The 14,805-nt window shown below is 35.0% G+C and overlaps 2 protein-coding genes across 2 annotated transcripts; one reads left to right on the top strand and one right to left on the bottom strand.

The window, feature by feature from the left end:
- The first annotated feature begins 977 nt into the window (after positions 1 to 977).
- On the top strand, positions 978 to 4,730 carry LOC122595119 (E3 ubiquitin-protein ligase RHF1A-like). Its single transcript, XM_043767433.1, has 8 exons — positions 978 to 1,167; positions 1,638 to 1,684; positions 1,814 to 1,876; positions 2,070 to 2,160; positions 2,241 to 2,554; positions 3,143 to 3,250; positions 3,352 to 3,677; positions 4,378 to 4,730. Exons 1-7 carry the CDS (start codon positions 1,036 to 1,038, stop codon positions 3,647 to 3,649), a joined length of 1,053 nt encoding a protein of 350 aa, XP_043623368.1. The 5' UTR covers positions 978 to 1,035; the 3' UTR covers positions 3,650 to 3,677; positions 4,378 to 4,730.
- A 3,318-nt stretch (positions 4,731 to 8,048) lies between these two features.
- LOC122595121 (polyubiquitin) lies at positions 8,049 to 13,932 on the bottom strand. Its single transcript, XM_043767434.1, has 6 exons — positions 13,830 to 13,932; positions 13,592 to 13,678; positions 13,221 to 13,279; positions 8,900 to 9,005; positions 8,645 to 8,731; positions 8,049 to 8,176 (listed from the first exon to the last, which is right to left on the bottom strand). Exons 1-6 carry the CDS (start codon positions 13,930 to 13,932, stop codon positions 8,049 to 8,051), a joined length of 570 nt encoding a protein of 189 aa, XP_043623369.1.
- Between the last annotated feature and the right edge of the window lie 873 nt (positions 13,933 to 14,805).

The raw sequence follows: 14,805 nt of genomic DNA, 5'->3' as shown, positions 1-14,805 counted from the left end.
ATTAAAATGCAAACTAATTTGATATATTTCTTTCGATCATCATAGGAAAAAATGAGGTCATTAACTGTTATATATGTATAGACTTTCTTTATTTTGAGAATCATTTTTTTAAAAAATCACGAGAACTCTTAAATTATGTATTGAATCACATATTTTATTTTTTTTCATTCACATGTGAAATGATATAAAAAAAATATGTTGTAAAAGAAACTTTTTAAAAAAATATTCAAACTAAAGGACGTAATTAACCTCACGTGTAAGTCACGTGAAGAGGTTAACGGAAAACACTTGACGGCCGTCAAACTAAAGGACGATTCTTGACCTTTATCATCCTATAAAGGACTACAACTGATGAATCAAAGAATAAATTCGGGAAACCGTTAGACCCCATTCAAACTAGCGAGAATCTCCGGCTTTTTGGGCTGTGGCAAACCCAACCTCTCTTAAAATCCGGAATATGCCAATAATTACCTCTCTTAAAATCCTGAATATGCCAATAATTGTACTAATAAAGTTCAAAGACAAAAGGTGATTTATTGTGTAAACCACTGCGACGATCCGTACACTAACTCTTCATTTTTTTTATATATATATTTACACCATCTATCTATTAAATTCTAAAATAAAAATACTTATCTACCCTTCTCGCCGACGCTACCACCACAACGACACCGTCGCCATCGTTGTCGTTGTAATGTGCGGATACCTCTATATATACAATAAAAATAATTTACTCCGTATTAACCAATAACCATATATCCTATACTTACCAAAATCCTTTCTTTTTATTGCTTTTAATTAATAGATAGATGGAAAGTTAAAGAAAAGTCGTTTTTTCTTTTCTAAAAAAATTACAGTAGGAGAAAAAAGTGTTATGGTTAGTTGTTGACTATTCAAATTCAAACAAGTGTGCGTGTGAATCGGGTTCCTGTTAATGATCTTCCACAACTATTTAACTCCTCCTTTCCTTGACTTTGCCGGCTCTCTTTTTCTCCATATATACTTTTGTATATTGCATTGTACACACACACACACATGGAATCATCATCATCATCATCATCATCAATGGCAACAGCAGATAAACCCATTATGCATATTGATGATGATCAACAAGATGTTTGCAGTATTTGTCTTGATTCTTTTGATTCTCATCATAACCCCCCCACTGTATGTATATATATATATCTTTATCTATATTTACTCTTTATTTTGTAGGTTTGATTTTACTGTAAGTTTTTTTTTATGTAAAGATTACTGTTATTTGGACTTTGTGAAATTCTTAAATGTTCATCTTTTTTTTTTCTGTCTGAAATCTGATCACTTGGAAATTAAATAATGAAAAAGAAAAAGAAAAAGAATGTGGGACTATGTGCTGATCTGTGATAATTGTGTATGATCTGCTATGTAAAGAGTACATTGGGGATAACTCTATGTGGTCACTATTACATATATTTATATACATGTATTTGGTAAAAAGGTTTGATTGTGTTTGAATGTTAGTATCCCCGGTAGTCGGGTACTTGTTAATTTTTCATCCCAATGGCCTTTGTCTTAAAACGATAGATATCCGTAGATGTAACAGTTTCGTAGATACTACTTTTGATAATGTATCTGTATGTTTATTTGCCCAAACCCAGGTGACAACTTGCAAGCATGAGTTTCATCTTCAGTGTATCCTTGAGTGGTATGATACGTTCTTAAACTTCGATTTTTTTTTGAAAATATATTACTATTTCTTAAAATAATCACATTGCTTGCTTGATGACCTTATACTATTACTTTCTGGTTGTTGGCGGAAATTCATTCACTTCAGGTCACAGAGAAGCCAAGAATGCCCAATATGTTGGCAGGTGATTGTGTTAAAAGATCCAGCCAGGTACATACATACTAGTGAAGTAGAGTAGTACTACATTAGTTATTTGATCTTTTTATTTTAGCTCATTGCATCTGTTGATCGGGTAACTGAGTTGTAGATGCACTCAATAAGAGTTTTAGAATCTCCTTTACTGTACAAAAGTCGGTAATTATATTAATTTGAGTTGAATATTATTTTATCCGTCGAAATTTAGTCAAGAGCTTCTATCTATGGTGGAGGATGAAAGAAAGGGGAGGTCTGTGCTTAAGGTTCATAATATATCCGTGGATCGTCAAGTTGATCATGTATGTCCTATACTTCTATGGCCCTTCCTTTCCCTTTGACTTTTTTTTCCTCGTTTTTTTAAGTAAAAGTGTTATCTCAGGTTGTCGAATATGATGATTCTGATACAGACGAGCAAGTTTTTAGAACTTTTGAGTCAGCTAGCAGTATGCGCTATGTTAAGAGAAGGAACAGGGAAAGACTTTCACGAATTGGTCCTTCTACAGCAGATGTGCCAATTCGGCAGGAAATATATACCCCACTTGAAGAGTTTCACAGTTTAGGCTATGCTTCATCCCACGATACTTTAGCGAGTTCTAGCTCGATGTCCACTTCTATTGATCAAACTTCACCTTCTGCTGGTTCATCCACCACTGTTGTGACTCCTGGCACTAGAGATTGCACAATCAAATCTAGGTATCCCATCAATGTGTGCTTCATAATAGTATACTGGTTTGTTTATTACTTTGCTTCATATGTAGATATATGTCATCATCTCACTATCTATATTTTATCTCCTATGGCTAAATTGGAATTTTAAAATAAACTAAAGGTTAGCTAAAAAGGAAACGAGGAAATGGGTCAAACAGATTGAAAGTTGTTCAAAGTGCATGCAGAAGACTTCCCATGTCTGTATAATCAGACATAAAAATTTTGTCGGTACAATGTGGCTTCTGTAATAACATTTGAAACACTAAATAATTATCAAGAGTTTTAGAATACTGAACGAAGTGTTCCGAGTCATCGCAACTCAATCAAACCTGTACCGCAGTTACCCATTTTGACCTATTTTCTAACCCCTCAATCATGAATCCTTTAGTTCCTTCTAACTTAATGCTGAATTGTAATATCAGAACACGGTAACCTTACTTCTAATAGCGAGCAAGTATTAATCTTTGAAGATGTTTATGCTTGTTCTTGCTAAACTGAGATTTAATATCGGTGGTGCTCCTTTGCCACATTTTCCAATAATTTTTTCTGTAACTTATGTGGACCATAATGCAGAGTTCATAATAGCCAGTCACCAAATGGTAGCCCAGGAAGACCCATAGCCGCTGATATGCATGCATTCTCCGAGTCTGTTAAATCCAAGTTTTCTGCTGCTTCAGCCAGGTATACAAATATTAAACTTTTTTTTTTATCTGAACAGGATTTAATTTGATGTTGTTTATCCTTTTTTGTTGGAGCCCTGAGATCTTTTTGCACCCTCGCAGGTATAAGAACTCAATCTCAAAAAGCACCCAAAGTTTAAAGGAGAAATTACTGGCTACAAATAGTCCAGTTAAAGAATTAAGTAGAGGAGTTCAGCGAGAAATGAGTGCAGGAATTGCTGGAGTTGCTAGAATCTTTGAACGGTTGGACCCTACTTTAAAAAGAAGCAGTGATGGAGTAAACTCGAACTTTTTTAAAGGGAAATGTACACAGGATAATGTGATAGCTTCACCTGTTCATGGAAACTCTGCTGATGCTATTGGAAATGTGAGTTCGAATATAGGAACTATGCATCTCTAAGTGGTTTCAGGGTGTCTGGTCTGCGCAGGTTAGACACATCATGCTCTCAATAATTACCATTGCATTATTTCTTTCAAATTGAAGTATTCAAATATTATAATATCATAGAATGCAATATTTTCCATGTAAATGCTGTTTAAACTCCAAGTTACTGGTGATCTCTTTACCCAAAACATGCAGTCTTGGACTGTTGTAAATGGGTCCTTCAATTGTCTCTAATATTTGAGTTCTTCAGTTGTATACATGGAGTTAGAGATGGATATTCATATTCTTGACCCATTTACAAATAAATGGGCTAATTTGGGTAATGTACCATCTCTTATGGTCAAATGAATAATTTAGAAAGGAAGAGTAAATGGAAAACTACCAAATGGGCCAAAAGGTCAATTTAGCCCAAGTGCATTTATAATGCTAAAAATTTCTCAAATCATCTTTACTAATAAAAATAAAGATGATTATTGTAATAATCTTTGTTATAGAGAAAATTGAAATAACTAAGAAAATAGTGGCTTTAAGGAAGGTCGAACACGCGTCTGCAATTCTTTTTACCTGTTTTGACCCTAACCCATTACGATCTGCCTGACCCATTATGCCACCTCCAGGTGAACGTATAGGCCCTTACTTGCAGTTTTCATCGCTTAAAATTTTCTTTTTTTTAGCAGCTTTGAACATTAGGCAATGAACAGTCGGGCTGACATTTTTTTGTTTGGAATTTTCATTACGAACAGGATCTGAATATCTGATGACCGTTGCACTTGCAAAAGAAAGGTTACTGTCGAGTTCCTTCTACATGGGAGATATAGCAAAGTGATGTACACTAATGTGTGAATCTACCATCATATTGATGGGTGAGATTTGTCAGCGTCCTACAATAACGATTTTTGACGATGTTCCAAGCTTGCTTATGTTTTTAAAAGCATTGGATTTTATGTCAAGACTATATAACTTTTCTTCCTTGTTATGAGAATTAAAACAGGATGGGCAAAGAGATGGAAAGAGATTTGTTTAAGAGATCCTTCTCTCTTTGCCGAATTGTAATTTCTTTACATGAATGTGCTTTCTATCTGATGATATTGTGGTACATACTGTGAGCAATACTACAGTTATTCAATCATGGGGATGCTCTATGAATCTGCATTGGCAAAATCAAGAGGTAAACAGTAAACTATAAATAGGAAGAAAACATAATACCTGCGTTCTCCCTGATTGATTGGAAATAGTACTGGAACCCTTGTACCAAATATAGTCATGCATATGGTATTGTCATCTCCCTGATCGAAGTCTAGGATGGACTCGAGACACACCACAACCTCTCCCGTCTTCAGTCATTGCCATGGATGGCTATGTAAACATCGTTTTTCTAGATATTTGTGAATTAAAACTTCTATGAATGATTTTCTTTAGCTTACTGTCTCTAATAGAGTCTTGAGCCCATGTTGCCAAGCATTACTCCTCATCAAAACTACTATCAACAGCTAGGTTCCCACAAAAGACTTAAAATAGAACCACTGCCAATGCTTACACAACAGATTCTTGGGTTGCCTATCCTGTTGAATAGTCGTCCGGGTCTAGATATCCGAATGTGCCTTTCAATGAAGTGTCAACTTAAGTGGATGACTGATGTATTGGGCTTGATTTGAATTAGTACATTATCTATGTACCAGCATGAAGATAATCCAAATCACTAGCAGCCCCAATGCATATTTTGAGTCTTTTCACCCACTATATATGTAAGGATGCGGCCTTTCTGGAGATGATCTGCAAGCGTTCCATGGATCATACATTCATAAACAATGATTGTTTGGCCATCATTATTGTAATAACCAATCAAAGATACCAAAGTGACGGTGCCTTCTTGTGAAAGCATCTTAACTTCAGCCTAAAATTCCAGAGCTTCTACTAGTAGTTGAATAGCCGCTTTATAGCATCAGACGAGATTTGATTCATTTGTTGACCTTGGCAAAGCCCCCCCCCCCCCCCCCCCCCCCACCCCCCACCCCCAGGGCCTATTACCAATAACTCAACAAAAATTTTTTGTTGCTGGCTGAAATCTTGGAAATCGTAAGTTGAGTGCAAGGTTGTTGTGACTCACTACGATTAACAAATGAATGACGAGAATTGAATCAGACTTCCTAACTACATCAGTAATTTGGTAAAAGGCACATTTGGATTAGGCAGAGCAAAACTGTCTATAATAGTTGGTCAGAAATAGCTGGCTTCTTCATAGACTTGTTGGCAATGCCATATCTACACACCAGCCACAAACGATTAACACAATTCATGCCATGAGCTCTTGCCATGCATGGTTTAAGGGGCTTAAAGGGCTACATACATTATTCATAACAATGAAAAAACCCTTGCTACAAAGTAAAACAGATGCTTGAAGAGGCTCTAGCCTAAATATTCTCTGTTAGAATATAAATTTTATGTTTAGTGATTGTCACAATCACATGGAACTAATGTGTATTTATAATTGAGTATCAAACTATCAATACACATTATAAATACGTGGGAAGGGAATATGAGGCTGTTAGACATCTAAGTTGGGTGAAAAACCCCTTACATACCATTTTTTAAACCATAAAAAACATAAGGCCCAAACATTTATTCAAAATATTAAAAAATTAGTATGTGAGGGGTTTTCACCTAAGTTAGATGCATAACAGCCCCATACTCACTATTCTATATAAATACACATTAGTTCCATGTAATTGTGACAATTTCCAAAAATTCAACCATATGCTCAATTGACAAATCCATGTCCCTAATATATTATCTGTCTAACTTCTATCCCTAGAATACCTAAACACACACTACATCCAAATCCTCCATTGTTACGCCTATTCACGCTTAACTCTCTCACATGGACATATCCCACAGGCCACAGCAGAAGCCAGAACTCACATATGATCAAGAGGAAGTCACACAACTTCTAACAAGTACAAACTAACAAGCAGTTATAATGCCCAGTTGCACAGTTATGCACACTTCTTACTTCCTCCAGAATTGGAAATATAATCCTACTTCTAAAAAGCCTATGAAAACCCAAGCGCCCCCACTCCGACAGCTACAGTGAAGCCTCAACAAGAAAACCAAATAACCATTCTAAGCATACCATGCTTCACCACACACATGATAAGGTTAAATTTCATTACTCTGGAGTAGCTCACCATATATCAGCTAAAAAAGCCTCACTGAACAGAAAAAATAGCAAATGCAACATACCATCTAACAAGAGTAAAGAAATTTCTGAACAATAGTGCTCTTTGAACTAAACAAAGATCCAGTAAGTTTTACTTCCATAGGTGCTTAAACAAAAAGAAACTGACTGAACAACAATGCACATGTTCTAAGATAAACTAGTCAAATTCCTCTTCCAACATGCAATACAAACATACGGCTACAGTCTTCAAGGCTTGCCAATATATTGGAATGGAAGATTCTTCTTCTTCAGCTGCAACAAAGAAATGACCAATCAATGAATATTTCAGGTATTTATATAAGAAACCTGATTAGGTACAGCAAAGGATAATCCTATAGTAGCATTTATTGTATAGAAAAGATAATTATCCGTTAGACTTATATATGTATAGCACAAATGATTCACCGTCGTACGTTGTCATGAGACTACCATTGCTAAAATATCAGCTAAAATAGAAGCCTCACTTAAAAGATACAAATTAAGCATAAAAGAGGGGTATCAGGAAATTAATGCAATGCACCATTTAATAAGAGTATAGAAATTTCAGAACAATAGTGCTTCTTGAATTAAACAATGGATCCAGCAAGTTCACTTCCATGGCTACTTAAACAACAACAAAAAGGCCAAATAACAATGCACATATTCTAAGATAAAGTATAGACAAATTCCTCTTCCAACATGCAAAACAAACATACGTCTTCACCAACTACCCCAATATTGGTATGGTTTATTCTGCGGTCTCAGGTGCAACAAAGAGTATATATAAGGAATGACCAATCAATAAAAATATCAGGTACTATAAAAGAAACCTGATTAGGTACAGCAACGAATAATCCTATAGCATTGTATTTATTGTATAGAAAAGAAAAATTGAGCGGATAATTACTTGGTTGCTGTGGCCACACTTCTTCTTCCTGCAGTTCACAGCCTTCGGGTGGAGACGAGCATAGCACCTAATAATAAAAAACCAGCTCAAGTCATGAACTAATTATTTACTCCACAATCGAGCTACAACGTACAAATTATGTCAACCTTGCAAGAGGCCAAAAACAGTAGCCATTTTTATCAATCAATACTATCAAAGAAAGGAGTAATGCAAATATATAATAACTATATGCAAGTACATATACATATAAGCAAAAACAATAATTAAAAAAAAAAAGAAGCGGCATATGTGGAAGTGAACAGAAAAACTCTTTACTTGCGGCAAATGTTCTTGTAATGGCGATACTTCTTAGCCAATTCAAGCAAAGAAGGTTCAATCGATTTCCAATCACTCTTGAACATTCCTCCCCTAAGCCTCAACACCAAATGAAGAGTCGACTCTAGACAAACATCGACAAGTTAAAACAATGAAAAAAAACAAAACTAAATCAGATAAATAAGGATCGATCGAATTCCAACAAATCATAGATTTTAACATATATTGCATTTTCCTTTAGAGATCACGTCAGCAGCTAAACTACGACAAATAAATAAAAGAATAACAACACTTCTAATATTCAAACACTTTTTTAAAATAAATAAGTAAATAAAATAAAAAATATTCAAACATTTTCGAAAGCACATAACAGCAAAAGCAAGATAAAAGCCTAGAATAAAATCAAACATTTTTTTCCCAAATTAAACAAACTCTAAAATGCATATTTTATTTCAATAAATTGAGTAGTTATTTTGATATACAATAAATTAGTATGTGTTATTCATGGCCCTAAATAGCAAAATTCTGAATAAACATGTATATATGTAACCATTTTAACCATCATTTATTTAAAAAGTAAATGAAATTGAACCTTTCTGGATATTGTAATCAGCAAGAGTACGGCCATCTTCAAGTTGCTTTCCGGCGAAGATCAAACGTTGCTGGTCCGGTGGGATACCTATTATATACATTACATTATAGTTATGGATATGAATAACTGTGAAAAACATATTATACAAAATAATAAATAAATATATAACTATATTATCATTATGGATAGATGAAAAAGTACTATAAAAAACGAATACTACAAATGTTGTAGATGAAAGAATGATGATAAAAATACCTTCTTTGTCCTGAATTTTGGCTTTGACGTTGTCAATGGTGTCGCTGCTTTCAACATCAAGGGTTATGGTTTTCCCTGTTAAGGTTTTCACGAAAATCTGCATTTTCTCAGTCAGGCTGATTCAAATGAATTTACAAGTTATTTTTAGTGTGATAAATGACAGTTTCTACTTTCTAGTTTCTATTTCTACGCTACATATATATTACACGTGTCCTCCATTTAGGGTCTAGGGTTTGACGCCTTTTGAGTTTTTTATATTTTCTAGTAGCTTTTATAGTCTTACTTAATTAATATAAAAAATTTTAAAAAAATAAAGAAGGATATTTTGTCTATAATCCCCATCATGAACTACGCTTAAGGTCTTTAATGTCAGTAAATTACCTTCATTTAAAACACATATGATTTAGGCATCTCGATGGATCGAACATGAATCTTACTTGATAACGGATATTATTCCATCCATTGATAAATTGTTTTAATAGTTCGTTTGGTATGTTGTTTATTGTTCATCATTCAAATATGGGAAGGTTTTGGCAAAGACGTTTGTGACGAAAAGTAGTGGAAAACTAATGTGCATTACTTATCAAATCATGTTAATTCATGTTGAAAATTGTCAAGTCGAGTCAATGGTTGACTTGGAGTAGCGACTAAGACTAAAGATGCATAATATCATTATGAAATCATGTCAAGTTGGACTTGACCTCTTCACATTATGATTATAACCCAATTGCTCCAATGCATGTTTTGAGTCTTTTCACCAATATATATAGAAGGGTGTGGCCTTTCTCTGGATATGATTTGCAAGCATTCTATGAAGCATATATTTAATAACAATGATAACTTGGCCATCGTTAAAGATACCAAAGTGACAATGCCTTCTTGTGAAAGCATCTTAACTTCAGCCTAATTCCAATGCCTCTTGACTGGTAGTTGAATTTAGCCGTTTTATAGCAGCAGGCAATATTTGTTCCATTTGTAGACCTTTCTGAACCCCCCCCCCCCCCCCCCCCCCCAACGGCCTATTACCAATAAGTCATCAAAAGAACTTGGTTTCTATCTTAATCTTGAAAATCGTAAGTTGAGTACAAGGTTGTACGTGACTCAAGGATTGTTTGCCAAACAAACAGGCAATCACTCGATCCTAACATAAGTTGTAGAATATCACCTAAAACTTAAAAGATTTTGCATGGCTTGATGACGGTTTTGTTTGCATTGTTTGGACCCCAAATGCCTAAAAAGTGGATACAATCAGTTGACCAAACATAGATAAATTCTTTTCCATGAACTTCTCCAATACAACTGACTCTCAATCATAATCACAGGATCTCATAAAGACTCTGGTTCACAATACTCAGTCCATTGCACATACCTTGCCATTGTAGAGTATATGGATGTCTGGATGCTTGATGTGACTAATTTATACCCATTACCCACATCATTATTGGCCATTTTAGTAGATGTTTTAAGTCGTTTTTGTATGCATTTGGCGCGTTTATGGTGTTTGTTAGTGTTTTCAGGTTCTGAACAGGTTATGCGTTCATTTGGTACATTTTCGGTTGATTATTGGCCAGGAAATACGTTATGGTAATGAAAGTCTTTTTGAATGGACGAGACGGCAGAGCTTAGCGAGTAATCGAGACCGAAACAAGTTGGTCCAGTACAAGCTCTGGACTACGCTGCAGTGGGGATGCACAAGCCCACTGCGCCGCAGTCCTGATCCACAGAATTAAAAGGAAAAACCCCCACTGCGCCGCAGTGGGGATGGCAACAAAGGGACTGCGCCGCAGTCTATTGAAGGAAGAAAGAAGCCGTGGAATCATACTGCGCCGCAATGGTGATCACACGAACCACTGCGCCGAAGTCAAAGTCGACCAATACCTCACTGCGGCGCAGTGAGGAGAAGTTAAGACCCACTGCGCCGCAGTGGGTGCACGGGAAAACAGATCCTGACTTGTTTCTGCATCAGATTTTGAAGGGGTATAAATAGGAAACCCTAACTCGAAAATTGGGCATAAAATACTCTTTCTAGGAGCTGCTCTATAAAGGTTCTTCCTTCTCCAATCAAGTGTTTCACTTAGGTGGATTCATCGAAGATATTACGGGCACCCATCTAGATCGTATCTACATTATTGTCTTGCAATTTATTTTCTTCAAACAATTGGTACATCATGTTTCTTTTCTATTTCATTGATTCTTGTGAATTGATCATGAGTGGCTAACTGTTTAATCATCCACCTTGATGAAACGAGACGGATACTGTGATTGCTATATTTTTAATTCAAAAGGGGTTATTTAATTATCGTTGTTCCGTGATCTTGATGAATTTAATTCTTTTCATTAATTAATTTTGATATTGGTTGCATATGATTCTTCGTTGGTGGTACCAGTAGAATGTGTATGTGATTTTATAATGGTTACTTGTCTATAAGTAATTATCACTAGTTCATGGTATGATAGTGAATATCATTTTAAGAAAAGATTAATTTTGTCAACGTGATTGATATCGGTTGGTGGTACCACGTTATTGTCACATAGGTTCAATTGAATAATTTGATAGTCAATAAAACTGATTGTTAGAAGAATTGTCTTGGTTTTGGTGGTACCGGCTTGGGTAATTCAACTAGTAGTTAGGTGATTCGATAATTTGTTCACGGTTGGTGGTACCACGTGAGTAGTATAATCTTATTACGATTATCTTTTAAACTCTAGAGAATTTGTTCTTCATCAAATGCGATCACATTTGAAGTCAAGGGAAGTCAACGTGGATAACTCTTAATTATATCGTCTGAACTTGTCTTTTAATTTTATGCAATCATTTTGCAAATCAATTTATTTAATTGTCAAAAGGGGAATTTTGAAGCAACACCTGTTTTCCAAACCATTCAACAAGCAACTAATCATTTCACAGTCCCTGAGAACGAACTCAAACTTACCTCTTGACTATATTACAAACGATCGGGTCCACTGCCCGTGAGTGCGTAGTAGTGAGTTCTTTAGTAGTTTTAGTTTAAAAATTTAAAGCTCGATTTTGCACATCAATGCTTATCCAAAACCCGCTCATCAGGTGTACTGCTCTCAAATCCTTCGTTTACACCTATTCAAGGCTTCAAGCTTAACTTTTTATAAATAATTCCTAACACACTCTCACATGGACATATCCCACAGCGGCACTCGCGTATGGCCGAACAGGGAGGCCGGCCACACAACTTTTAACAAGTATAAAGTAGCAAGCAATTACAATGCCCAACTGGACAATTGTGCATACTTATCACTTCCTCCAGAATTGTTATTATCCTACTCCTAAAAAAGTAAAAAGCCTATGAAAATCCAATGCCCGCACACACAGCTTGTTCCAAGTCACACTAAAGCCTCAACAAGAAAAACAAAAAACCAGTCCAAGCATACAATGCCTCACCACACATGATATAAGGTTAGATAGTATGGTTTTATGCTTCATAGCGTAATTATCCTATATATAGCACAAATGATTCAATGTCAGATGTTTGACAAGAGGCTACCAACACTTAGGAGTAGCTCACCAAATATATAAGCTTAATAGAAAAAATATAAGCATAGAAGAGGGGTATCAACAGATTAATGCAATGCACCATTTAACAAGAGTATAGAAATTTCAGAAACATAGTGCTTCTTGAATTAAACAATCAATCCAGCAAGTTTACTCCACAGCTACTTAAACGACAACAAAAAAAAGGCCAAATATCAATGCACGTACTCTAAGATAATGTACAGACAAATTCCTCTTCCAACGTGCAAAACAAAGATACGTCTTCACCAACTACCCCAAAATTGGTATGGTTTATTCTTCGGTCTCAGCTGCAACAAAGAACATAAATAAAGAATGACCAATCAATAAAAATATGTTAGTATAAAGTAAACATGATCAGGTACAGCAAAGAATAATCCTATAGTAGCATTTATTGTATTGAAAAGAAAACTGATGGGATAATTACTTGGTTGCTGTGGCCACACTTCTTCTTCCTGCAGTTCACGGCCCTTGGGTGGAGACGAGCATAGCACCTAATAATGAAAAATCAGCTCAAGTCATGATGAACTAGTCAACAATCGAGCTACAAGTTGCAAGAGGCCAAAAATAGGAGGCTTTTTTTAGCGATACTATCAAGGAAAGCACGCGGTGATACAAATATAATAACTATATGTGAATATATACATGTGCATACAAACTATTGAAAATTAAAAAAGGCATATACGAGAGTGAAAAGAAAAATCTCTCTTACTTGAGGCAAATTTTCTTGTTTTGGATATACTTCTGGGCCAAAGCAATCAAAGAAAGATCAGCCACCTTACAATGCTTGCGTGGGTATCCTCCCCTAAGCCTCAACACCAAATGAAGAGTTGATTCTGGACAAGCATTAAAACAATGATAAAAAAACAAAACTAAATCAGATAAATAAGGATATAATTCCAGCAAATCATAGAATCTAACATATATGCATTCTGGTTGAGAGATCACATGCAGTAGCAAAAAATAACAGCAACACTTTTTTCCCAAATTAAACAAAGTCTAAAATATATATGAATTTAAATTGGGTAAAAGACTAATTTTAGGGACAGTTTTAGCACTAAAGGCTATAGCCAAATTTTAAACAAGAATCTATTTGTCAGCTTCCTAACCATCACAGTAATTTAAAAAGTACGTCAATGATTTAAAACCTTTCTGGATGTTGTAATCAGCAAGAGTACGGCCTTCTTCAAGCTGCTTTCCTGCAAAGATCAAACGTTGCTGGTCTGGTGGGATACCTATACATATATATATACATTATTACATTACATTATAATCATTATTATTGATATAACTATTAAACTGTTAAAAACATATATGTAAACAGTAATAAGTATATAACTATTATCAGTATTATTGATATAAAGAATGAAAGAAATTAGGGTATACCTTCTTTGTCCTGAATTTTGGCTTTGACGTTGTCGATGGTGTCGCTGCTTTCAACATCAAGGGTTATGGTTTTCCCTGTTAAGGTTTTCACGAATATCTGCATCTTCTTAATTTCCTCAGGCAGAATCAAATGAATTTTGAAGTTTTTTAGTGTGACAAATGAGAGTTTATATAATACGTATACGTATATGCTATATACGTATTATTAAACTTATTATACGTGCTCTTTACGTTTAGGGTTCTGTTTTAGTCCCATTAACATTCTTTCAGGCCTATATTTTTGGGGCGCCAAATTACATTTATATTATTATATTATTCTTTTTTTAATACTCGTATTAGTTTGTTTGATAACTATTCATTAGTATTATCTAAAAATTTGTTTCAGAATATATTAAAATATATATATGTTCTGGGATCCATAAGGCAGGTAAATCTGATACTACAGGATTAGTCATATTGTTTCTTACTAAGAGTTCATACCCATTGGGACTTTAATTTCGGAAAAGTTCTCTTTCGCAAAGTGCTCTTGAGGCGTCTTGAGTTGTTGCAGAGTCTTTAGCCACTGAGAACTCGGCACATACAGCTGATACTTATAGCCAACGGGAAGGAAAATATCATCATGACATGGTTTTTGTAAGTTTTCCCAATTGCAAACATGCCTTCATAGTTCATATCGATGATTCCAATCAAATTTTCATTTTTCCTACTTCTCTTGCTCTTTTTTGCAGGGGAGGTAAAGGCTGATATGAAGAGATTGTGGGATGAAATTAAGGCTCAGTTGGTTAGTATTTTAAAAAGATTCCGGTACCAGTTGTAATTGTAGTGTGACATTATCCTCCAAGCTGAATATATACAATCTATTTTATATCCTCCAAGATTCTGGTACCAGTTGTAATCGTGTGACATTCTGTTTAGGCTCAGTTGGTTTATTTTTGTATTTTCATGCTTTTTTCGTCATTTGGGTAATGTGACTAGA

The sequence above is a fragment of the Erigeron canadensis genome, chromosome 4, assembly GCF_010389155.1.
Source record: "Erigeron canadensis isolate Cc75 chromosome 4, C_canadensis_v1, whole genome shotgun sequence".
Taxonomy (NCBI): Eukaryota; Viridiplantae; Streptophyta; class Magnoliopsida; order Asterales; family Asteraceae; genus Erigeron; species Erigeron canadensis.
This window is presented reverse-complemented; position numbering and strand designations above follow the sequence as displayed.

Bases quoted from the DNA above. Each gene is read 5' to 3' on its own strand.
- LOC122595119 (XM_043767433.1), top strand. From the start codon at position 1,036: ATGGAATCATCATCATCATCATCATCATCAATGGCAACAGCAGATAAA. The intron at 1,877-2,069 runs GTACATACATAC...GTCGAAATTTAG, and splicing joins GTGTTAAAAGATCCAGCCAG to TCAAGAGCTTCTATCTATGG. The intron at 2,555-3,142 runs GTATCCCATCAA...ACCATAATGCAG, and splicing joins GATTGCACAATCAAATCTAG to AGTTCATAATAGCCAGTCAC.
- LOC122595121 (XM_043767434.1), bottom strand. From the start codon at position 13,932: ATGCAGATATTCGTGAAAACCTTAACAGGGAAAACCATAACCCTTGAT. The intron at 13,679-13,829 runs GTATACCCTAAT...ATATATGTATAG, and splicing joins CAAAATTCAGGACAAAGAAG to GTATCCCACCAGACCAGCAA. The intron at 9,006-13,220 runs GTGGCTGATCTT...AGCCTGACTGAG, and splicing joins ACCCACGCAAGCATTGTAAG to AAAATGCAGATTTTCGTGAA.